Source organism: Hylobates moloch, unplaced genomic scaffold (assembly GCF_009828535.3).
Source record: "Hylobates moloch isolate HMO894 unplaced genomic scaffold, HMol_V3 SCAFFOLD_1, whole genome shotgun sequence".
NCBI classification, from domain to species: domain Eukaryota; kingdom Metazoa; phylum Chordata; class Mammalia; order Primates; family Hylobatidae; genus Hylobates; species Hylobates moloch.
This window is the reverse complement of record NW_026652276.1, coordinates 165,104,321-165,129,765: the sequence shown is the minus strand read 5'-3', so window position 1 is coordinate 165,129,765 and position 25,445 is coordinate 165,104,321. Positions and strand designations below refer to the sequence as shown.

General features: G+C 38.5%; 1 protein-coding gene and 1 pseudogene across 7 annotated transcripts in view; both read left to right on the top strand.

Annotated features, from left to right (window-relative positions):
* PPP1R9A (protein phosphatase 1 regulatory subunit 9A) overlaps window positions 1–24,787 on the top strand; it is a 399,467-nt gene extending 374,680 nt beyond the window's left edge. For 2 of the 7 annotated variants that reach the window (XM_058424520.1, XM_032761016.2), the window contains 7 exons: window positions 1,905–1,992; window positions 2,091–2,174; window positions 12,312–12,510; window positions 14,504–14,623; window positions 15,407–15,430; window positions 16,822–17,004; window positions 18,378–24,787. In XM_058424520.1, coding sequence (XP_058280503.1) covers window positions 1,905–1,992; window positions 2,091–2,174; window positions 12,312–12,510; window positions 14,504–14,623; window positions 15,407–15,430; window positions 16,822–17,004; window positions 18,378–18,590 — 911 coding nt within the window. In that variant the 3' untranslated portion in view covers window positions 18,591–24,787. The remainder of the gene's footprint in view (window positions 1–1,904; window positions 1,993–2,090; window positions 2,175–12,311; window positions 12,511–14,503; window positions 14,624–15,406; window positions 15,431–16,821; window positions 17,005–18,377) is intronic. The other 5 variants (XM_058424525.1, XM_032761017.2, XM_058424521.1 and 2 more) reach the window with 3 other exon arrangements.
* On the top strand, window positions 4,581–4,675 carry LOC116809985 (small nucleolar RNA U13; annotated as a pseudogene).
* Window positions 24,788–25,445: the final 658 nt, after the last annotated feature.

The following is a 25,445-nucleotide window of genomic DNA, read 5'->3' as shown; positions in this document are numbered from 1 at the left end:
ACACACTTTGGCAAATGCGTGAGATAAAGATGTAAGGTTGCCTAGCACCAGGCTCTGTGCTAGGCAGAATCAGGCTTTTAGTCACGAGATGTCCAAATAACTGCAACACTCGTAGGTTACAGAGTGTTTTCGTGTACATTGCCTCAGCTGGTCTTCTCAGCACTCATTATAACATCTCCCAGCTACCTCTAATTCAGGAAATAATTAGGCAGTCTCCTTTTAACTTTGCATAGTCCTAGCCATTAAGAGTTGCTTTAGGATTGATCTGGAAGAATTTGGCACTTTCTTTTCTTCAGCTTCTATTAAGAAAATTTAAATCTTGCTTTAAAAAAAAAAAAATCCATTAGTAAAATCACCTTAGAAGGTGTTTGTGCCATGTCTATGTCTATGGATTTTTTTATGTGATTATGTCACATCTGTGACAATTCAGTTACCCAAAGAGTAATGATGCAAATATGCATAATAAATATTTGAGGCTTGAAGTGGATTTTTGATACAGACATATTTCTGACTCTTGTATTTCATTATGTACATTTCAGTGAGTTGCTTATTGTAATCTAAGTATCATTAACTAAAAATATGAAAAGCTCATTGCTAAAAACACTTGGAGTATTTGTCAGTGTCCTGTGCTGCTTGAGAGCTTTGAACCTAGACTGCTATCTATTAACTGTGTGTGTACTTCATGTTTTTTAAAGGTGTATGTCGATGTGTGTTTAGAAATTTCTCTTGAAGTAAACAAAAATCATGAGCAACATTAACCTGCAAAGTTAATTGAACACTTTTTTCAGAGGGCCATTCTCTTTGCCTTCCATACTAGAAAGTTCCTAGAAATTTAAAACACATTTTAAAAGATAAGAGACAGAAAAACAGATACCAACAGAGAACTGAGGAGGAAGAGTTTCACACATAAAAAACATCAAATTTAAAACAGCATTTGTTAATCATCTGAGCTAATTGGATATGCTGAAACATGATACCGATCAGTACCCTCTGCTGAGTAGTTTGGGTAGAGCCATACGAGTTGTCTACCCTGTCTGAGATGGAACAAGTGCCACCAGTGGAGTTGGTTCCCACCTTGACATTGAACTCCATTTGCGAAGCCTGTCTTCCTATTGGCTTTTGGTATCATTTTGAGGGTCCCCATTCCCCAGCAGCTGCTACCTTTGAGAGTCCTAGCAAACCTCAAAGAGGCAAAGATCAGTCTGCTCTGAACACTGAGGAGATTTTGGCATCTTTCACATTAAGGGGAACCAGCCAAGTTATGCTCTAACCTAACTATTAAGAAGGCCCTTTCAAAGATATAAATGTTTTGTAGCTGAGCCCCTGTTTAAGGAGTCTCCCCCATGTCCCCCTCTCCTCTGTCCCAGGACTGGCCACAGGCCATTAGCAAAGGAGAGCCAGAGAAGAAAACTTTGACTCTGACTTAAATCTCCCAGACTCTCAGAGGTGATATTCTGCGCTGGGCTTTGGAAATATGGGAGAAGTGGGCTAGGTTCCTGTTAGAAGGCACTACAACCCCAAGGCAAGAAAGGAATGGAGGACAGCGCCCAGGCACTTGAAGCCAAGAATTTGGAGCCAGAGAAGGAACAAAAGTCATGTTGGTCCCTACTTTGAATGCAGAGGATGATTTGATAGTATTTATTCTCCCTTGTTCATTCCCATGCAGTTGAAGATAAAACTCTTTGTGATGGATGTTGAGCCTCTGTCCTATAGAGGACCTCCCCTGCTTAACTGAGAGTTCCTCAATGTAACTATGTCTCCTAGGTCGTATAAGAAGGCATTGATTATTTATTTTACAATTAGGAACTTAGGCAAAGCCCTTAGATTCAGAGATGCATTGACTTTTGAATTATGGCTTTAAAAATAATAATAATTGATCTTTTTCACAAATGTGTATATCCTAGATGATGCCAAAGATCCCAGATCACTAAGGGCATCCAGTTCATTGGCGGTGCAAGGAGGAAAAATTAAGCGGAAGTTTGTGGATCTGGGGTAAGCACTTCGTGATGTAAAAAGAAAGCCCTCTGTAAAAGGAGGATTGAAAGAGAAAATTTCAACTTCCCCTCTCTGACTGCATACTGTCATTATAGGGCACCTTTGCGAAGGAATTCCAACAAGGGAAAGAAGTGGAAAGAAAAAGAAAAAGAAGCCAGTAGGTTTTCTGCAGGTAGCAGGTACGGTTGTGTGATTAGGAACACATGTATTTCTATACCTAAACTTTCTGGGCCCCTCTTCTATTGTTAACCAAAATCAGTGGTCAGTATCTTTGAGCTAAAGTGATATGCCAAGAATTGAGATGGAAGAAAAATTGCACAATTAGTTTATATTGGTCTTACTCCAATTATAGCCTCCATCTAGCCTTGGGCATATCCATTGGTTCTTAATTGCAGAATTATGGCCACATGAACCATTTCAATAAGTGTTTATCTAAATTCAGCACAAATATATCTATGTGATACTTCAGAAATATCAGATATATTTATGTGATACTTCAGATTTTTTGCCTGGCTACCCACAATGCTAGTGCATTGTATAAAGTCTGAAAGGATAATCATTTTGCATTTAAGTACCTTGTTGACATTCAAGATTGTCTTGTCCACATGTATGTAGGAGTGACCATGATCTTTTGCTGCACTTGGCTATGTAATTGATTTTGTGGGCACTATCAACTATGCTTAGTCTTCAATAAAGACCTTCCCATAAAGAGTGAGCTTTGAACAGCATGTTGTCAAATATTCCTAGTTTTTTTCTGGGATTATATAATTTTAAGCTGAGATTTGTATAGGGAGTCAGTAAAGCATCAGACTCTGAAGCCCAACTGCCTGGATTTGAATCATGGCTCTCCTACTTATAACTTTTAAATCTTGGACAAGTGAGTTACCCTCTGTGCCTTCATTTCCTCATGTGAAATGAGAGTAATAACAGTACCTTTTACATAAGGTCAGTGTAAGGATTCAATAAGTTTTCATGTGAAACATTTAAAATGATACTCGGCATGTAGGAGGTATTCAAGAATAATAAAGATAACAATTTGCTGCTATTGCCATTACTATTAGCTTATTATTATTTGCAAGTTACAAAGTAGTTTTATATTTATCATTTCATTTGATTCTTATAGGATTGAGAGGATGGCTGGGCTCGGTGGCTCACACCTGTAATCCCAGCACTTTGAGAGGCAAAGGCGGGTGGATCACCTGAGGTCAGGAGTTTGAGACCAGCCTGGCCAACGTGGCGAAACCCCGTCTCTACCAAAAATACAAAAATTAGCCAGGTGTGGTGGCACACACCTGTAATCCCAGCTACTCGGGAGGCTGAGGCAGGAGAATTGCTTGAATCTGGGAGGCGGAGGTTTGAGTGAGCCAAGATCGCACCACTTCACTCCTGGGCGATAGAGCGAGACTCTGTCTCAAAAAAAAAAAAAGATTGGAAGAATAGATAATAATACCATACTTTATTGATTTAGAACTTTACCTTCATAGAATTTAATTGATTTTCCCAGGGTTATGCAGCAGGCAGTTAATGTCAACCTGGAGCTTGCTCCTCCTATATAGATGTTTTTCCAACATACTATGCCACCTTCAGTTACTTATGCATCTAATGATGCTTAAATTTCTTTATGAAATTTGGAAATAATCTCAATATCATAGACTAAGGAAGAAACACACTAAAAATAAAAGACTATAAAATCATGCAGGGACCACTTCTCCACTTCATAGGTTGTCCACTGCTGTTTACTTTTCTTCTTTCTCTTTTCTGACATATACCTTGGTGAGAAATTGTGCTTTCTTCTTGGAATTAAAGGAGCATTAAAGGAGCATAATGGGCGGGAGATGAGGAGAGAGAATTCCCAAATTAATTATCTTTGTTAGTGTGGCTTTCTTTTATACTGTACATTGGAAAAGGGTAGAGTGCTCTCATAATGAGGACAACAGTCTTAGGAAAATAAAGGTAAATCTGAGGCTGTATGCAACTTGAAAGTAGTTTAACTGTGTGGTTCGGGAATGAGAATGGTCCGCTTTGTGTGTTAAAATTAAGAATAGAAAAAAAAATCAAACATACTCAGGGAAAAAAACAAATAATGAAACCGTTTAAGGGAGAAAGAGATGCATAAATACACGATGGGAGAGAAACTCAGATACTGAAAATGACACTGTCCTTCCTTTCGTCTCTGGGCTTTGAAGACAGTCACTCCCTCTCATCTTTGAGGCACCACCTGAGAGGGATGTAAGCACCTGCAGCCAGAAAGGGGGAGGGTGTTTGATGGAATTTTGCCATAGTAGCCAGAGATGATCACCTCCTTGTATAAATCACAAATGAAAGTCAAGCCAATCTTGATTGTGTTGGTGAGTGCCCGCCCACCTCACTATAGGCAAAACCACAGCTTGTCAAGGGCAGGTGGCCATCAGCACACTGCTTCACCACAGCTGATGCCTGCTTTGAACCCACAGCTAGACTTCTAGATTGGTTGCCTCGCCACCACTGTATTTTTAAAACTCTGGAGTCTCCCTGATTCAGCAGTCAGAAATTATTGTACACATACCCACACTACAAACTAGTTTCTAATTAGAATCATGATTTTGATCTTTTGTAGTTCCTAAGTGTGATGACTGGGTGTTCCCAGGCATGTGTGAGATGGCCCCCCTCAAACCTTGTTATGACATTGGCATATCCAAAAAAAATAAAATCATAGTTTTATAATTATTTGTAATTATAGTAGAATTTTGGCAGGATGGAAAGGAATTCATATAATTGAAATAGAAGAACAAGGAAAGAAGAAGGACACTTTTCTCTTGCAAGAAAAAAAATTTCGAGCTGTCATAGTAATTGGTTAACACTAATCTATTGACAGCTGTATTCTTCTGTATAGATTGATAATGGGTACAGAACCTTATAAAACCTATCCTAGGAAGAACAGAATTGCTTCCCAGTAGGAGCTTAATGCAACTGAGTTGGATTCTCAGGGTCCTGAAAGTCTGTGGGCTGTAAGCACCATCAGCTGCAGGGTCGCACTATGATTGTAGTGGGCAACTGGGAATACACTCACCACCCCTGGGAGACTTCCTCAGAAAAAGGAGGGAAGGATCCTTGGACTGAGTAATGTTATCCTTTTGAAGCATTTCATCCAATTCTTATTAGGCTAAGATTCTGATAAGATCATTGGTCAGCTATAACCTATGGCTGTTAGATTTTAAAGAGGCGAGACTTTCACTATTTGGTCTTGGTTTTAGTTTTTTCCTCTCTATAAAGAGTTTACCTTGTGTTTCTGTGGTTACATAATGACTCAGATACATGCGCAACATCAGACAACTAGAGAAAATGGATGAGGCTAATAATAATAAACAAACCCAACAAAGAAATATGATTTGGTTCCATCCCTTTTCAAATATGTGCTCAGTGGCATTGTCTTTTTGTTTGTTTGTTTGTTTGAGACAGTGTCTCACTCTGGTGCCCAGGCTGGAGTACTGTGGCACACTCACAGCTCATTGCAGCCTTGACCTCCTGGGCTCAAGTGATCCTCGCAGCTCAGCCTTCGGAGTAGCTGGGACAACAGGTGTGTGCCACTATGTCCAGCTTAAAAAAAAAATTGTAGAGGTGGGGTCTTGCTATGTTGCCCAGGCTGTTGTTGAACTCCTGGGCTCAAGCAGTTCTTCCACCACAGATTCCCAAAGTGCTGGGATTATAGGCACGAGCCACTACACCCAGCCAACATTCTGATTTTAAACAGGCAGCATAGCAGATAACAAAAGCAGGAAACATTTAGTTGTCAGAGCTTGTTCACCCCTTAATATATATACCAAAGGGTAAAATAAAATCCTATTCTATATTCTGGAGTAAGTAGCCACTGATGTCAGTAGAGCATCTACTTTGGAGCTCTGTAGATAAGTTTCCAGTGTAGTCATGGAATGGAAAACTCTGTGAGATATGTGTATCTCAGATGGGGAGATGTGTGTATCTCAGATGGGGCTAGGTGATAGTATGTTGAGAAAATGATAAGGAAAGGAGATGGCACTCTTCTATGGAAATGAATTTGCATTCAAGTAGAAAGTGTGAACAACAGAAACAACACTGAGCTGGAATCCAAGGTAGTAGTCCTTACTTTTCCATTAGGCAAGTCTCTGAATTCCTGGGACCTTGGTTTCCTGCCAAAAAGTAAGTGGATTGGGCTAACACTGCATGGCTCTGACTTCCCATTCACCTCTGCGTACACTGTCCAGTATGGTTGCCTCTAGTCAGATAAGACTAGTCTATATTGGGATATGTGTAGGAGAATAATGAATGCTGGACTCAAAGACTTAGTATGAACAAAAAGAAAATAAAATATCTTAATAATTTTATAATATTGATTACATGTCAAAATAATATTTTGGGTTTGGAGGGTAAATAAAATGTATTATTGTTAAAATTATTTTACCTCTTTTTTTTCCATGGTGCTACTAGAAAATTTTAGTTTACAATGTGGTTCATTTCTATTTCTTTTGGATAGTGTTGATCCATAGGATTCCATGAAAAACAAATCTTCCTTTAATTTCTATCCCATTATTCAGTTGGTCTATGAGTGAGCACATATTCATTTATTGTTTATTTTCTTACTTATTTATATTCTACTCCTCGTTATTCCAAAATAATTTGTTTACATACAAAAGTACATATGCTACAACAGTATAATTTATTTATTTATTTATTTTTTTTTTTTTTTTTTGAGACAGAGTCTCGCTCTGTCACCCAGGCTGGAGTGCAGTGGCGTGATCTTCGCTCACTGCAAGCTCCACCTCCCGGGTTCACGCCATTCTCCTGGCTCAGCCTCTCCGAGTAGCTGGGACTACAGGCGCCCGCCACCACGCCTGGCTAATTTTTTGTAGAGACGGGGTTTCACCGTGGTCTCGATCTCCTGACCTCATGATCCGCCCGCCTCGGCCTCCCAAAGTGCTGGGATTACAAGCGTGAGCCACCGCGCCCGGCCTAACAGTATAATTTATTAAAAAGTAAATTGAATAGGGAAAAGTTAGATTAAAAAGTAAGTAAAATTGTTACTTAAAATACAACATCTTCAATAACATCTTCATAGTAAGTATAAGAGTGACCGTCCAGTGAAAGCCAAAAACACAATGTTAATATGGTTAAAAGCCTGGGTTGAAATCTCAACTCCGCCACTTACTTCTTGGACAGGTTACTTAACCTCTCTGTACCTCAGTTTTCTCGTCTGTAAAATGGAGACATAGACACACTCACACACACCCGCCCCTCATATACCTCTTCATGTTATTAGGAGGATTAAGATGGTCACATTTAAGTACATTTCAAATCCTTAAATAAAAATGTCTATTGTTATCATTGTTTATTAAAGCAGGTTTGATGGGAAGGATACAAAATGACATTCTTCTTGTGTATTTTGCTGGCAGTCTTGTTCATCCAAGGATGACTTTTGTTATATCTTGAAGAATGAATGGGCTATGTGGATTATACTTCAGGCTGTCCTTCATAGGCTATTTCTCTCAAAGAGGCTTTAGATAAATCATGGCATGACAGTGAGTTTGAAATTGTATCCTATGACAAGTACCTGGAGGGTCCACTCTGCCCCTGTTGCTGAGTAAGAGCAAAACCCCTGCTTAAGAATCATCTGAGCTGGCTGGAAACATACCTTTTAGAAGTATTGATGGAGATGAGCATGTGTGTGTGAGTTGAAAAACACCTCATCTCTGCCTAAGCCTGGCCCAGTGAATGTAGTCATTTTCAGGGAGACCTCTGAATGTCAGCTTAGCCCTAGTAGATTGGACTTATTCCCCATAACTGTCTAGCCCATTTTTAGCTGCATTTATCAATTTAATATTCAGTTTTCTTTTTAAGTACAGTATTTCAAATGCCTGAAGCCTGACAAACTTACGTTCTTAACAGGCAAACACTTTTCCATACTTAAAAAAGCTCTTGAAAATCTAATAAGTTACTGTTTAACTGTAGTGACTCTAAACATCCCAATATAGTTATCAAAGTGCTTAATATATTGTGTGTGTTAAAAACTCAAATTTAAAATGAGTTTAGATCATTAAAATGAGTTTAACATTTTAAGATAGAATCAGTGGACACATTTCTCTTTCAGATTTCTATTCATACAAATGTTCTTAAACACCTAAGCAATATATCTGTTATTCTTAAACTTATCATTTATATTTTGATAGTATGGATTTTATTTACATGATCCTCTTCTATTTCATTTTAAACCTTTTCAGTATGGGGAAGACTCATTAAGGGAACAGTTTCACCATCTCAAATGATTCAAAGTTGAACACTACAGTGACCATCTCAGATGAACTATTATTGATTAGAAATTTAGATCAGAACTCAGGATCTGGGAGCAGGATATGTCTGAGTAGGGGGCGGGGATTTTCCCTGAGCTTTAGAGGGCCATGTTTCTCACAGCTGTTATCCATTAGGGTCTCTAGATCTCATTTAGATGAGGCTAGCTTTACAACCTCAAACTCCTTGATGGATGTTAGAACCTTTAGAATTACTTCATTCGATTTAGGTAAATACAAGTCTGCAACTCTTCCTCTGGTTGCAGCTAATTTTCTTCAATTAACTTCTTTTACTCCTGGCTTAAATTCTGTATTTATTTTATACTTCATCTGTTCTGGCAGTTTCTGAACTCTTAATGATATTTTGATGACATCCAGTTAGATGCTGAATACTTCACACACCTGTATTCAAAGTTAAAATGACAACAACAAAGATCACCTTGGAATGTTTAGCTGGCAATTTAATTTTGGGATGCCAGCCCCAGGATACACTGGATTCAAGATATATGTAAATGAGTTCATTACTTATAAGAGATATTACATAAACCATTTAAATGCCAGGAAACAGCTACCTCTGAAATGGTATCTTTGGATTATGAAAACTGAATTTGAAGCCATTCTTTCTCCCAGTTCCTAGGAGTGACTTATGATTCTCTTTTTTCCAAAAATGATACGAAGCCATTAAATTATAGCTAAAAAAGAAGGTGAAGGGAATATAGACTATCTACCTATTTTGATCCACTGGAAAAATTATTTTCAGATTCATCAAGAGTTCATTTCTACCAATCTCGATTTTGGGGAGAAAGGAAGGTGAAAAGGAAAGAAAAAGAAGGAAGAAGGAGGAGAAGAAGAAAGGGAGGGAGGAAGCAAATAAGAAAGGAAAGAAGGATTTTAGGTTATTCCTAATGGATTTCTCCACAAAGTGAAATAGACTATAAGAGTGGTCAACGTAGAATAACTGCTGCCAAACCCTTTCTGCTTCTATTATGGGCCCAAGAGTTCAATTTATTCAGAAGGAAATTGACATTTATTTTAGAAAGCATGTCTGCTAAGCTGATAGGTCTGTAATTTTAAAGTAAAAATTTCGTTTTTTAAATGAATGTTCTTTAGGTCCAAGAAATGAAAGCATACCACTCACTGTTCAGTTCTTTAAGGATACTAGCAAGTACCCAGGGGTTACATCAGTTCATGGGGTTTTAAAATCACAGATACTCATAGAGGAATGAGAGATACAGGATACAGCTTCAGCAGGGGCACAGCCAAGCCTCATGGGAAACTGAAAAATATTCTTCAAAATATCCCTGAATCTGGTGGTTTACCACTGTAGAGATGTAGGTGTCTTCTCAGAAGTGGCCTCTCGTTGCCTTCTGTCTGGCTCTTCCTCCTTCCTATTACTTGGTGTGCAAAGCTAGGGAAAGAAAGCCTCTGGGTATCACCAGAGGCCCAGCTTCCATGATCTCCTTCACCGCACATGTAAGAACCACATGGCCTCAAGACCCTCCTCAGTGCTGGATACGCAGGTCCATGTGGAATTATTAGTCTTGAATATTTTTCTGACAGTGAAAATGTTGTGAAAGAGTTTAATTAGATGTGACCTTCAGATTTTTTTCTTTTCAAATGTTGCTTGGACAGGATTTGGACTACCAAAAGTCCTTTTCAAATAAAGCAATGGAATGACCACAAGTAGAAAACAATTCTTATTTTCTCCCTATTTGCTTTTAAAGGTAATAGTGATTGTTCTAAAAGCATTGTTACAAAGACTGTTCACTGGGAGTAGGACAAGATTGTCATGCTGTCATTAATCATGGCCTATTTATAAACTTTAAAAAAAATCCATATATTTAAGCACTACTATATTGTGTTGCAAATTGTGGATGAACTCTTTTAAAAATTCCCTTGATTCAGACATCTATAACCAGAGGGAATAATGATCATCAGGTCCAGTTTTTCCTCAGAGATACCAATTATAAAAGTATGGGACTACAGAGAAAATATTTATATGTTTCTGCACAGCTAGAGCTTTCTAGGCATTTTTACTAGAATGTGGAACCTAAGCTAAAAAACAAGCCTCAGAAAATAAATTATGAGGCTGAGTGTGGTGATTCACACCTGTAATCTCAGCACTTTGGGAGGCCAAGGCAGGAGTTCAATAGCATGATAAACCCCTATCTCTACAAAAAATAAGAAAGTTAGCCAGGCACGGTGGCACATGCCTATAAGTCCTAGCTACTCTGGAAGCTGAGGTATGAAGATTGCTTGAGCCCAGGAGGTCCAGGCTGCAGGGAGCCATGATTGTGCCACTGCACTCTAGCCTGGGTTACAGAGCGAGACCCTGTCTCAAAAAAAGAAAACAAAAGTTGAATTGTGGGTGCATAGATAGAACTCCAGAGAGATTGACCTCTGCAGAGGTAATGTGGTTACATTTTAAGGAGGCTAAGTGGAAGAGGGGAATGAGACCATCTCCATGGAGACATTCCTAGAGTTGTAAAGCTGGAGCCACTAGTCATATCTTTCCCTGGAGACACATGTTTACATTCCAGAGGGTCAGAGCCCAAGATCCTTCCCAAGTTGAATTTACATTAAGGAGATAAGATTTCTCCCTCCACCCTCCCCAGAGGCTGCAGAGGGGACAGCTTTCCCTCTCCTATATAATCAACCAGATTCATGTTATTGGAGTTCCTCACCTAGAGTGTAGACCATGTGTAGGATGACATCTGGTTCCCCCAGCATGCTGATCTCAATATTTTATCAGAACTTCACTGAATTCTTCATTCTCTTTAGTTATCAGTCTTATAATCCCTTTACATTTGTATCTTGCTTTACAGTTTACACGATGCTTTTACATTTATGTCCCATTCAATTGTCACAATATTTGGAAATAAATGGGAATTGTTAGGTGTTATACTATTTATACAAACTAGAAATATATTTCAAAATGTATTTGAAATGAGATGTAAGAAGACTGAAATTCAGTGTACGTGTGGTGGGACAGAAGTTGTCTGGCTGTGGTGTCCAGGCACTTTAAATTGAAAGGGAATCTCTGTGTTATCGTGGTATCAGCAGCTATCAAATAATAGGCATTCCATCAAATGGCAAGGCTGACCTCTTCCAAGATGCACATAAACTGCTGCCTGTTCCTACTTTGGTTTCTGATAGTCATTTTTTCTGTTAACCAAAAGATAATTACAGATATGAAAGAACCTACATTAAGACAAAAAAATCTGTTTTCAAACTGTGTTCTTCAAATGCCTTCGAATCCTTTAAATGTTAAACAATAAACATAGACTATTGACAATTTTTAAGCACTTTCACATATTATCTCACTTAATTCTTAACAAACACACATGAGATACATAAAAATATCCACCTTTTACAGATGGAGAACTGAAAGCCGAGAGAAGGCCTGAGACCATGTACTTAGGAGGTGGTAAACCCTGGCCCTCCAAGTGGGAGATGAGGACTTCAGATCTCCTACGCCTCCTGTGAAAAGGCACTAAGATTCTGGTGAAAAACCAATAAGCTATGTGTTCCACCTAAAGTATTATGAACCCTGAAATTTCAAAATTATTTAAATATATCATTTTCTTAAGTCTCAGACCCTTGGGAACACAAGTCCAGAGGAAGACAGGAAAGAATGCTGCTTATGAGCTAATGTCCCTAGCTGTGAAGCATGTCACCCAGATAAAGGGAATGCAGTGATGATTAACCTAATAGCAGTTCCTAAAAGACTGTGCCCCTCCTTGATTATAATTCATCTATGTACACTTATTAGGCACGTTTTATAAAAATTCACCATGGCAATAGCAATACGAAGATGTTGATCATTGTCACAGAATCCATTTAGAGGCAAAAAGGTAACTATTAAGATTAGTGTTGTAGTCAAAAGTGCAAACTTTTTACTCTGTTGAATAGAACAGTTTCTCAAATTGTTACTTCAAACTATATTCAGAGTCCTTTGGTTCAGTAGGTCTTTTAACTGCCCTTTCTTTATCTAACACACCCATTCTTTTCACAAAACAGGATCTTCAGAGGCAGACTGGAAAACTGGACACCCAAGCCACATTCAACAGCTCAGACTTCCACTCGTTCCCCTTGCATGCCTTTCTCATGGTTTAATGACAGCCGGAAAGGATCCTATTCCTTCAGGAACCTGCCTGCACCTACAAGTTCCCTTCAGCCTTCTCCTGAGACTCTAATTTCAGATAAAAAGGGGTCCAAGGTAGAAAACACATGGATTACAAAAGCAAACAAGAGAAACCCAAATCTCTCCTCTTCTTCAATCTTTGGAAGGCATTCTCAACTTATGTCTGTAGTCTGGATCCAAGAAACCAATGTAATAACACTGCAATAAACATTGCATGGTATTTCTTATGTGGGGAAAAGAAAGCCTCATTTAACCATCGCCTTCTTTAATACTGTTTCATTGTAGATTGTACATTACTCTTTGATTTGCCTATCTTTTCACATATTGCTATTTAATCTCAGTTTGACAGTTAAGCCATGCTGGGAAAGATGCATTTGAATCATAGAACAGAATGATAGATCTGTTTACCCAGTATTCTACTTTAAATTACATTACTAAACTATTTCACTGTGCTTCTCAAGATTTACTGAAAAGCAAATAAATTTGGGACTGAATATGTGTTCAGTACATCTAAGTGAAACTCTTTAAAACAAACCAATGATGACATAGCATCCTTACTTATTTCTTCTTTTAATAACAAACTTCTGTGTTGAACAACTGCTGTATAATTCTATCACCAAAGTTCTTTAACAGAATTAGGAAATATATGCATGGGTGTTACTTGTTTTTAAATGCATGATGGTTATTTCCAGCATGACACTGCAAACTTATCTAACATTTTATTGAAACACATATGGTGGCTAACTTTCACACGTTGTTTGGTCTCCTTTTATCTGTGTTCACTTTTCTTTCTCAAACAGAAACGTGATTAATGTTACTTGAATTTAATTCTTTTCCGTTTCAATTTAAATCTTTTCAACAGCTCAAAGGGTTTTGACTGGGGTACCAAATGGTAATGTTCATGTTAAATGTCCTGCCGCTTAAATGTTCTGCTGGCCCAGCTCCATGTGCTCTAACCTAGACTTGTTTTCTGAAGTTTTAGCAAACTTTGGAGTTTGTTTGGTACTGAATTCTCCAGCCTCTGGCATGGTATTTATTTTTGATAACCAACTAAACCCAGTATAAGAGAACCTAGTGGAAAACTAACAGTCCAATCCAATTCCTAAGGAAATGGAATAGAAACAAGATGGTGTTGGTCAAGTGCTTAGAGTTCCTGGAAATCCAGCCATTTTAGAATTACTATCAAAAGAAGTTTTAACAGCAGCACATCACTTTGGTCTTGAAACGTTTTCGCTATTGCATCTGAGGCATCTAAATGCTATTCGAAGAATTCTGCCATTATCTTGCACTGTAGAGACTCCAGATTTGGTTAAAAATGTTATTACAAGTGCAGCTACATAGTCATTGTTGTTTGCTTTTCACATCCACTGAACATTTTAATGAAGTTCTGGGGAAGTTTTATTTACCCGCTCCCACCTCCCCAACCCCCAGGTGATTATTTGGAAACCTGTGTCTGTGCTGTGTGGCAGCCTCTCTGATGCTCTGCTGGTGCTGTGAGAGAGTTGTATTTCAGCATGTAACTTCTAGTGTATTGTCAGGCTGTGACCTCCCCCAGAACTCATCATCTTGAAGGGTACATCCAGGAGAGGATCTGCCATTTCTCATAGTATTTATCACGGTCAACAATAAGCGATCCTTCCCAGGGGGTGCTCTAGCTACCTTTCTAATATGAATTGCCATCTGTTCCTAATAACTCAGCCTCTCCACACCATCTTGTATTTTTACTTACACTGTTACTCATCACGATTAGGGTCAAAAAAGATAGGCTTATTAATATTATTCCTCTGAGCAGTTGCAGAGGATAATGAATTCTGTACCCTTGAAGAGCGATTGAAGAATTGTCTCTCTAAAACATCTATCCTTTCATCACATGGAGAAAGCACCCAGAATTTCCTCAACCACACAAGGTGCAGCATTCTCAACCGCTGCCCCATTGAAGGTCATCACCAAATCATACATGAATTTCTGCTAAGATTGTTTAAAAGAGCCTTTTTAGAGCTTGTAGACACACCTACCTCTTGCTCACTCACTGCACTCATTTAACACTGAGCTTCATTTATTTTTACAGAATTTTACCTTCAATGATGACTTCAGTCCCAGCAGTACCAGTTCAGCAGACCTCAGCGGCTTAGGAGCAGAACCTAAAACACCAGGGCTCTCTCAGTCCTTAGCACTGTCATCAGATGAGGTACTTCCATGGCACTATGACAGAACTGCTTTGTCAATTCTGACATTTTACCCATGAACCATCACCAGGAAAATGTTTTTAGGGTAGATCTTGCATAGAAATCATCAGGACTATGGTTTATATTTAATATGAAGTCTTCATGATTTCTTTCCCTCCCTTTCTCAACACAAAAGCAAAGTCTTGTTCTTAAGCTTTCCAGGGGCCCCTTTTACACATATATGTAAACACACATTATGGGGAGGCTGGGCAGTGCAGAGTTAAACATGGGGGAACAGCTCAGAAATCACATAGAAGTTTACTAATTACTCCTTCCTTTTTTCCCTTGCCTCCCCTGACAACCACCCTCACCCCAGGGTTCTGATACTGCCTCTGATTAGGGTGAGGTCTCTGATTGAGAATCAATCGTTTTGATAAAGAGGGAAAATAGCATGAGAACCATTTATTTAAAAACAGGGGTCAAAATTAGTATTGCTACAAATTATCAGGAGATAAATGTGTACAAGAGAGTCAGGAAATGAGGTTAGTGATTTAGTTCCTTGAAAAATGGGTGGAGGACAGAAGGCACCATAAATAAAGATATTTTTGCTCTAAATATTTGTTCTTACTGTTTCTTTCTAACATGATTTTTTATTCATAAAACTTTTTTTTTTCTTGTAAGCTTTTCTGCCCGTATTCTTCAAGCTTGGTGCAATTTTAATTTTATTAAATTATGTACTATATATGTTGTGTCTCCTGTTTCTGTAACACTTTTCTTCTTGATTCTTTTATTGCTACCTCACTCAGAGCCTGGATATGATAGATGACGAGGTGAGCTATCAGTGGGCTGTGAGTGGTGGCTTGTGTGCTATTGTTTGAATGTGCTTTTTCTCTCTTTGGAGATGACTGAAAAATCAGAATACAAGAATACCTTCCTCTGTAGTGAAGGGTCTCCTTGTGTTAAATAGCTTTACTCTCTGCCCTTGTCATATCTTAGTTTAAAAGGTGTTCCTAAGTTAAGAGGATCTCCGCATTGCACCTCCAGAGTTCCTTGATTTATCTCCCATCACCATTACATTGACATGGTCCATTCTTCTTCCTCTCCTTTGCCTTCATCTCAGCTTACCCCATCCCTTCTTCTGTGTTCCCTGTGTGGGTCACCAAGGTGACTCCTGTCTTTCCTCCAAGACCTATCATCAACTTCATCTCCTGTCAGCTTAGTGGGTCTAGGAACCAACCTGTCCCTTTGTACTATTAAAAAGAATATTCTGCAGTGGACAGAGCCAGAAATTTGGAATAAACTCCTAACTATTGAGCTCTACCACTTACTAACTGTGTGATCTTGGACAGATCACATAGACTTTCTCAGCCTCAGTTTCCTCGTTTCTTTTTTTTTTTTTAAGACAGTCTCACTCTGTTGCCCAGGCTGGAGTGCAGTGGCACAATCTTGGTTCACTGCAACCTCCACCTCCTGGGTTCAAGCAATTCTCCTGCCTCAGCCTCTCAAATAACTGGGATTACAGGCATGCGCCACCACACTGGCTAATTTTTGTATTTTTAGTAGACAGTGGGTTTCAATATGTTGGCCAGGCTGATCTCGAACTCCTGGCCTCAAGTGATCCACCCACTTCAGCCTCCCAAAGTGCTGGGATTACAGATGTGAGCCACCATGCCCAGCCATTTCCTCATTTCTTGAAAGTAATGATGGGTATTATCTGCCCTACCTTCCTCACAGTTTGCTTGCTGCCCGAATGAAATAATGGTTGTGAAACTTCCCCTAAGAAGGCTTGAGAGCTTAATGCTCTCCCCTCCCAAGTGAAAGATACCTCAGTATTTGTTAATATATTTTTACAAATTCCAAAGTCTATTAGAGGATAAATGATGCATTGCATATAGAGATTTATGAAATATTTATTTTCTACATCTTATAATCTGTCCAGACTGTTTTGATGTAAAAGCTTGCAACATTAGTATATTTTCTTCAATATTAAACTTTCTACATTAATAATGGTGCTTTTTTATTAATGGGAATTTCTAAACTTCCAAAAACATAAAAACATATAGGTAATAAGTATTTTTTCTAACACCACTAGAACCATTAGCTTATCATATTTTGGTTTAAACATAAATGTGGCTCTCATAGGTTAAGAAATTCCTTTTGATAGCATAATATGAGCCATAGTATCTTGGTCCTTTAACACTACGTGACATTCCTATCTCAGATCCTTGATGATGGACAGTCTCCCAAACACAGTCAGTGTCAGAATCGGGCCGTTCAGGAATGGAGTGTGCAGCAGGTTTCTCACTGGTTAATGAGCCTAAATCTGGAGCAGTATGTATCTGAATTCAGTGCCCAAAACATCACTGGAGAGCAGCTCCTGCAGTTGGATGGAAATAAACTTAAGGTAAAGAATTATATGTCTGTCTTAGGTTACCAGGTATAATTTGTATTACTCATATCACCTAAAATGTTTTCATTAGATAAGAGCATTCTGCGTATCTGAGAGGTAATTCTCATCAACATTCAGCAGAAAGGATGTTGAATTCTTTCTGAGTAGTAAATGAAGTCTCAGAAAGTCCATCAGGAGTTCTAAATCAAATGGTGGGCTGCTGATTAGGAGAGCGAGGGACCCACTCCATTGCTTCCACCTGGCAACACATGGTCCATATATTAACTCTCCTTACATCTGATGTAGTATGACTTTTAATAATGGCCACTGTGGACTTTTTCATCACATTAGAATTAAGACCCAGATCCACGAATCTTCTTTTCCTTGTTCATTTCTCCTTCACCTCCACTCTTCCTTACACACCACTCCCAAACTGGAATGATGTTCTCCCCAGAAGTTTTTTCCCCACATATGTATACACATCTTCCCTCCCCTCCATGGCACTTTCATTTCCACTTGTCCAGTCCATCTCTCTTAGAGACCAAGGTGGCATCCATCCCTTTGGGAAAGGGAAAAAGGAGCTTACAGCCAACTCCATGTACCTCCAAGCCCCACCCCCGCCTCAGCCCCCTGCTGGGCTGACGGGCAGATGAGTATCTCTTGACAGTCTTGAAAAGGTTAGAGATCAATCAATAGCTTGTGAATATGAAGGCCCCATTGACAAGGCTGTCCCTGTTGGGGAGATAGATAGATGCATCCCGCTGTTGATTCTGAAGGTCACGAAACATTTAAAGTACATAAGCAACTCCCCTTATTCTGAATTCTAAGTTCATCGAGCAACCTCCTCATTATAATCAAGCTTCCTTTATAGGTCTGCCTACGGGGAAAGAATGGCTAGTCATGCTGACACGAGCATTCTGGCCCCAAAGACATTTTTGGTTCTCATTGTAATGAAAACATTGGCAGAAAGGAAGCCATTTCAATTCTTCTTGCCCTTCTTGGAGCCCTCTGTGACAGCAGGTGCTCACTCCTATGCTTTGAAAATATTGATGAGTTTAGCAATACCTTTACCTGTAAATGTCTACAGCCCAAAGGTTGGAGAAGTAGAATTGTGCCCTTTTTCCATTCATTCACCCATTAATTACTAATTTGGAAAGCATTTAATTAATGAGCTTTAGGGTATACTTTGCAAGGGACTTCAAAGAACAAAAGAAAAAATAAAGGGTAGCCCCCAGTGTGTTGGTTTTTAGCAAATATAACTAGTTCTTCCTCTGTTCTTACCTCTTCTATGTTTGAATTAGTTTACAAACTTGGACATATGGTATATTAACATCATCGGAGGGCTCATTGGTTTTCAAATTCAGTTTGTGTGTGTGTTTTTTTCTTAGGCTCTTGGAATGACAGCATCCCAGGACCGAGCAGTGGTCAAAAAGAAACTCAAGGAAATGAAGATGTCTCTAGAGAAGGCTCGGAAGGCCCAAGAGAAAATGGAAAAACAAAGAGAAAAGCTAAGGAGAAAGGAACAAGAGCAAATGCAGAGGAAGTCCAAAAAGACAGAAAAGATGACATCAACTACAGCCGAGGGTGCTGGTGAGCAGTAACACATACCCTCTTACAGGTGATGGAGATGCTCCAAGAGAAGTCCCCACCTCTTCCTGCCCTGCTCTCCTCCAGAGGATGAAAAAGAAACTAAATGATAAGGGTAATGCGGCTCTAGGCGGGCTGAGGAACTGTGTGTTGAATAACTGCCTTTTCCGCAATAGAATGCACTCTTAATTTTAACTACTGAAATAATCCCAAGCCACTTTTGGTTTATTAAGAAATCAGAGATTTCATTTAAGTAGCTGTGTTTTGCTCTTCTCTAACTTACCAACATCTTGTGTTGTGTTGGGTGTGTTTTGTCACTTGGAGAACTAGTGTGACTCCACCCAACAAGAGCATGACACACCCTGGTGTTGTTGATGGAGCACCGTGAATTTTCAGTGTGGGATCCTGAAATGGCAATTGCACATGTCTGCATGGCAGAGAGCACCCTGCCATGAGATCTGAGACCAGTACTTAACTTCTAGGGCTGCAACACCTACTCCAATTTGTGGGAAAGATTCGCTCTTAATTCTCAGTCTGGACAGTAAGACCACCCCGCTGTGGAAACATGGGTGGTCTGCTCTGTAGTTACCTACTAAGGGAAAAGGCAAGCAAGTCATTCTGCTTGCTAGGCATCAAAAAGAAAGAAAAGAAATTATAGCTATTTGTTAACCACTGAAAAAAGCAAAAGCCTTAAGAATGTGGATGTGGGTATTACCTTGGGGTTCTGAGGGTAATATTTATCCTCTAGATATAGCTGAACAAGAAAGAAAAAAATCAGACATTAATGCAGCCATGGGATATTGGGATCTGTTGACCTTGCTACTGCTGTGTGTTCATCATTTCAGCAACACTGGCAAACACAACACAGTTCCTCTTCCCCCCACCCAACCCAAGAAATTGAACAGGAAATTGATTTTTAAGGAAACCACCGTTTTCAGGTTTCCTCTCCTGGGGAACATTCTGGCTGGTCTTCAGCCTGCCTATGTCACAATCAGGAACTCATCACATATTTTCTACTCAAGATTTCCCAGGTGGGCTCAGTTAGTGTTTTAACAAATGTACTTTTAAGAAAAATAGAAATACCAGTTAGAGGAAATTTAGATTTGAATAACATTCAACCAGAGAACCAATGTTTTTGAGTACAAAGAATGTTCCTATAAAGAAGAACTGTCAGTTAACATTTTAGAGAGATTTTGAATGGTTTTTCTGAGCCATTCCTTTCCATACTTCAAAGATTTCCAATTTTACAGAAAAAGTTTGTTTAAGGCAGTGCATAGGATACACTTTAGTAGTGGAGGAACTTATACTAATTTTAAGCCAGTATTAAGGATTTCCATATTTCACCAAACTAAGTCAAGTGCAGGAGACTGGGGCAGAAGGAGGAGAAAATAAACTCGTTTTGAGAAATTTCATGTGATGAGGGTTTTTTGTTTTTTATGCTCATGTGTCTGGTTCTCTTTGCTGCGTTGACTCTAAAAATGAGGTTGTCCACTTTCCAAAGGACAAGTTTCAGAATAAGACTTGAGGCCACATGAATTCTTGGACAGTATTGTACTTCTTTTACTTTATGGGTATCTCTGCTCTGTTCCCAGCATCATCGTGTCTTCCACTAGAAGTATTCCATATTTAAAGCCTGGGCAAGGCTTTTGAGTGTAACAGATTAAGGGAACTCCCTTGTAGCCCCATCTTGTATTTTAATAACAGTGTGATTTTTTTCTTATCTGAAAATCTGAATTCAGAAATTATCTAAACTAGACACTTTTAATTCTGTTTTACCCCCAAGGCCTGTTTTCTTTTCATTGCCAGAGTATTGTTGGTTATGCGTCAGCTCTTTTGTCATTAGGTACAGACCATTCATTCAGTCCTCAGAAACGTTGACGTGAAGTAACATTGTGTTTTACAGTTATCAAAGTCACCATTATGTTCTTCTGTCTGTCTTCATTAGGGGCATGATAATGAAACTGCCATATTGGATACTCTATTAATGTCTTGAGATGTCTGGTGCTTTGTTATTTATTAACATCATGAGAAATAAGAAGCCACTATTAATGAGTGATACAATTTGGCAAAACTTTTCAAATACTAAAACACTAAATTAGTAAAAATCTGGTAATATTAGTGCTTGCTATTGTAAATTTTTGCCATTTTTGCTTATCTTTTGGAAAAAAGTGACCTGGATCAGACTGGAAGTTCCACTGTATTCAAGAGTAGAAACAGAAAGATGATTATCTTAAGTTATGTTTACACTTTGGTAATCTTTGAAAATGGATGTATATACTGGAAATGTCTGTGTCTTGGTTTTGCACCTAATTTATGATCTATTATATTGCATTTTCTTAAATGTCTTAGAAGTATTGTTCTTTATAACTTTGTATATTGAATGTTTAGATAAATGTCCAACTGACAATGTTATAAATCAAATTCTTATTCCTTAAATCATTTAGTATTATAAGTATTTTGATTTTTTTAAGTTAAATTATAGTAATTTTAGGCCTAAATGAGTTATTTTAACATTACCACTTAAAACGGATGAAATTATAAAAGTCATTTGGTTTGATTGCCCCACAAAGCATAAGATGTAAACTGATTAAGGGTATGAAAGCAAAGTGAAAGGCCTCAGATCTTATGCACATTTTGTTTTCCTATTATTTCTTTTATTGACTGTAGTGCATGATACCTAATCAAGGCTCCAGTGTCTTGCACAATTCCTACTTTAATGCTAGTGGTTTTCAGTGTCCTTACAATTTAACACAGAATTGTTATTTCATCAACCTTAAAAACTTTGCAGTTTTTTATTATCAGAAAATGAACAAAAAGGGAATATCTGCTTGTTATGGACTGTATTCCCTAAAGGAGAGCTCAGTATGATTCTAACAATAGCCAAAAGTGTTTTGGGGTATAGGTTATGCTTTATTGGGAGGGAATGTGTGGTGAGGAGGCCAAGCTGCAGACAGAAAGCATTGTATGAGCTGTATCTGGGTCAGGGTTTCCCATTAAAGGATGTTAGTTTTATAACAGATTACTTTGTTTAAGACCATCTCCCTTCAAGTAACTCACAGTTTATGTAATACTAATCTCATTCTTTTTACCTGGATCAGGAATTTACTGCAGAATGTTAAGTTAGGGAAAAAACCTCATTTCATCCATTCTAACACTCCTGATGAAGTCCCCCTTTAGTTTCATGACAATAAAGCTGTTCTGTGGCTTACATCCTTTAGCTGGGATTGACATTGATTTCACACCCTCAACATCACAAGCTTTTTTAACCCACGGCAGTTCATGATTGCAGTATGATAGATACTAAAGCCAAACTCAGCTTTCAACTGGCACAAAATGGGACTGTCACCTTTTGCTCCATTTTTGTTGGAAACAATGTGGCAAGAGGGAAAATGAGGAACCAGATTTACCTTTGCCACTATCTGTGACCCTGTAGTCATCCCTAGCCTGAAATCTTAAAATATCCCAGTCCCAAGCTACAAAAATGGTCACAGGTGGTTTGATCTAGCAGCACCTTGGCCGTTAGAGTTTGTGCTGAAGACAGACTTGTCTGGGTTCGTTATGCACCAGAATTAACATGTGCTTGAAAATTGCATTTTATAAAAGGGAAATGAAAATTTGCATTTATATAGATACTCTGATTCATGTTTAAGTGTTAAAGGTTATGCAGACTAAACTTCAAGAGGAGATCCAGTGTTTTAACAACAGTGTTCTAGAGGATTCTAAAGGAAGCTGCCCCAGCAACCCTGAGAGAACCATCTATACTTTGGATATGTTGTAGCCCCATCATTACACTGAGATATTTCCATTTGAGTAACTAAAGTTACTCCTGACAGAGCCGGAGATGAGGGGCATTTTGGTGGGCAGTGGTCACTAGGGTTCACGTCACCTACTTAATGCAAAGACCTTCGTGGTCTTAGAATGAAAAGGTAAAATGGAAGAGAAAAGCACAGTCCTTTTCTATCTTTTCAAGTTTACTTTTTATCAAGGATGTACCTGTGCACTATTCTAAAGCTAAGCATTTAAGGATAAACTCCAGAAATAAAATGTCCATATTTTCTTTTTTTTTTTTTTTCTGTCATCTGTCACCCAGACTGGACTGCAGTGGTGCCATCATGTCTTACTGCAGCCTCAAACTTCTGGGCTCAAGTGGTCCTTCTGCTTCAGCTTCCCAAGTAGCTGGGACTACAGGCATGTGCCACCACCCCCAGCCAAAACATCCATATTTTCTGTTAGAATGGATTACATTATGATGGGGGGTGGGAGCTGGGGGAGGGCTGTACATTCCCAAAAGAAAGTAGTGTTATAGGAAATCCAAATGTGCTTCAGTGATTCACTCCTGAAAAGCAGCCTGGGTATGTTGGCAGATTTTGTTTGCATTTGTCTTGCGTATTTAAAGTCTCAGGAAATCTAGTCTTGGTCCAAAACACTGGAGAAAAAAATAACACCAGACAAAACACATTTGAGTAACTTGAAGTAGCAGCATAGAATAGGCCCAACTAAGATATTGGAGGGGCAAAGAGAAAGCCGACAGAATCAGCTTCTCCTGGAAAGTGAAAGCATCAAGTTCTATTTGTGGTAGACAGAGGGTCCTTGTTTGCTTGTGTGTGATGTCTATGTGGGCCTATTGAGGGAATGGTAGTTACTTGAAAGTTCACATATGTAAGCGTGTGGACCCAGCACAGTCTGTGACCTGATTCCAGATCAAGAGTGGAGAAGGAAAGAAATATGATGATTTCCTATGCTTGACCCTAACCCAACCCCAAAACTGCTAGGGATTCAACAGTGAGTAAGATGTATGGAATAAGAGAACAGACAACTTCTCAACAATGTGCATGCCGTTTGTGTAGATGTTCAGAACTACATATGTGTGAATATAACTCCCACTTTACACGTGCACACACACTACAATCACATGGCATTAAAAAATATATTGTGTATGGAACTCGGTGAGGTCAGTCAGGACCTGGAGCTGTAATCATAGCCTTATTGCCACTTCTTGTGTTGTGTATACATTGAATGGCTCATAGATTTTAAGAGATTTTTTTATTGTAAGTATTTCTACTAAATGCACTTATCCTTCTATATGTTTATATATTTTGGTAAAATTGATTTATCAGATACTTGGTATTTTAGTAAGAAAATTTCCTCAAATATTTGGCTAATGCTTTGATGTCAAGATTGCATATTGCTGAGTTGGAGCTCAGAAGAAATTTATGCAGCTTTGGGCATTTTCAACTGCAGACTGCAGTTTTCTTGGCTAAAAATTGCACTGTGTGTTCTTGTGAATTTGCTCACAATTCTAAAGTGACATAATTGGTGGCTGTGATGCCTAAAGTCACTGCCTACTGGCTCTCTTCTGATGAATGTTGCCATCATATGATCATTTATTTACTTTTTGTGCAAGTGATGGCATTTTGGTTGTTGCCAAAAACAACACAAGTGGTTGGGAGTGTATGTTGTTGGAAGGTGTACACTTCTGTGTCTTTCAGCTGTATTATTTATACACCCAGGTTTTCTGTTAAGGATGTAATCATTCATTTATGAAAGAACAATTGGCAAGAAATAATTAAATTACTTTAAAAAGAATTAGGCACTCCAGCCAGATAACACCTCCCAACAACATGAAATTTAGTTAGTGCTTAGTGAAATTCCTTAAATATATATGTATATGTTTTCTTCAACATTATTTAATATCATAACTACTGCTTTTATATTTTTTAATGGTGTCGCAACCACTCGTACACCTGCTACATCTTACTGACAAAACTGGGCAGCTGAAAATAAAAGAGAATAAATTCTATTCCACTGTAAGAAGTTGATTTCTTTTCAGCTTTCTTTGTATATCAGTAAAGAACAAGAATTGTTTGAAAATAATTTTAAGTCTGATAAGTATGGATAGCATGTTACCTAAGCTTTTAATTTGTACATTTTGATGTCTGATCACTTGCATGGAAGAGACAATAGTGCCACGTCTGAATTGTTCTCTTGTGCTTGGTTAATATGTACTTCTCTAGATTGTTCAAAAAGTTTCAAATGACATTCCTTACTCTTTGGTTTTCAGAGGCATTCAAGCAAAATATCACAGTGGTCCTTTGGTTTCTGACCAATCTAACAATACCTGTGATTAAATTTAATTTGTTAGTGTAAATAAATTTCTTGCCAATGAGTATTATTGTTGTTAGACAACGAATGCAATAAAAAGAGAAATACTGAGGTCTGTTGAAGCAATTTTTTTTCCCTCTTCCATTTTCACCTTCAACTAAAACAAGCCTTGACTGGGTAAACCTGTATCAACTGTCAAAGCATATCTGTCAATCAAGAGCAAAGTGCACATTTTTCATGGAAATGAAACTAAAAATAAGTTTTAACCATGGTAAAGTGTAAATTGGCAGCTAGACATTACATTTGAAAGCACAATTATGGAACTGGGCATAAAGTTAAAAGAGCAAAGCCCGCACTCGACGCTTCCTCGCCCATCATTTTGTTCCCCTGTCGCTGCTTCACCGTCAAAGTCTCTGATATCATCTCTCAGCCAGGAAAACCTCTGTGACAAATCCATTAAGTAGTCAGTCTCCTACAGCGAGGGGCAAGCTAAGAAAGAATCAAGACCATCATAGAGTATGGGGTTATTTTAAACAATATTCTTTCTAAAGCCTTAAAAATTCAGAAGACTTGGATATAACAAGTGAGGGCTGTTAATTTCATTCATTCTCACACACGCAAACTATAATTTATATGTGACTAAACCTATGTCAGTGCGAAAATTTAGATCTGGGAATCACAGAATACATGAATTAAGGTGTTTCCCTCTTTTTCACAATGTACGTTATGAAATTTCTAACCAAGGCATGTCCGTTTTTGAGTGCTCT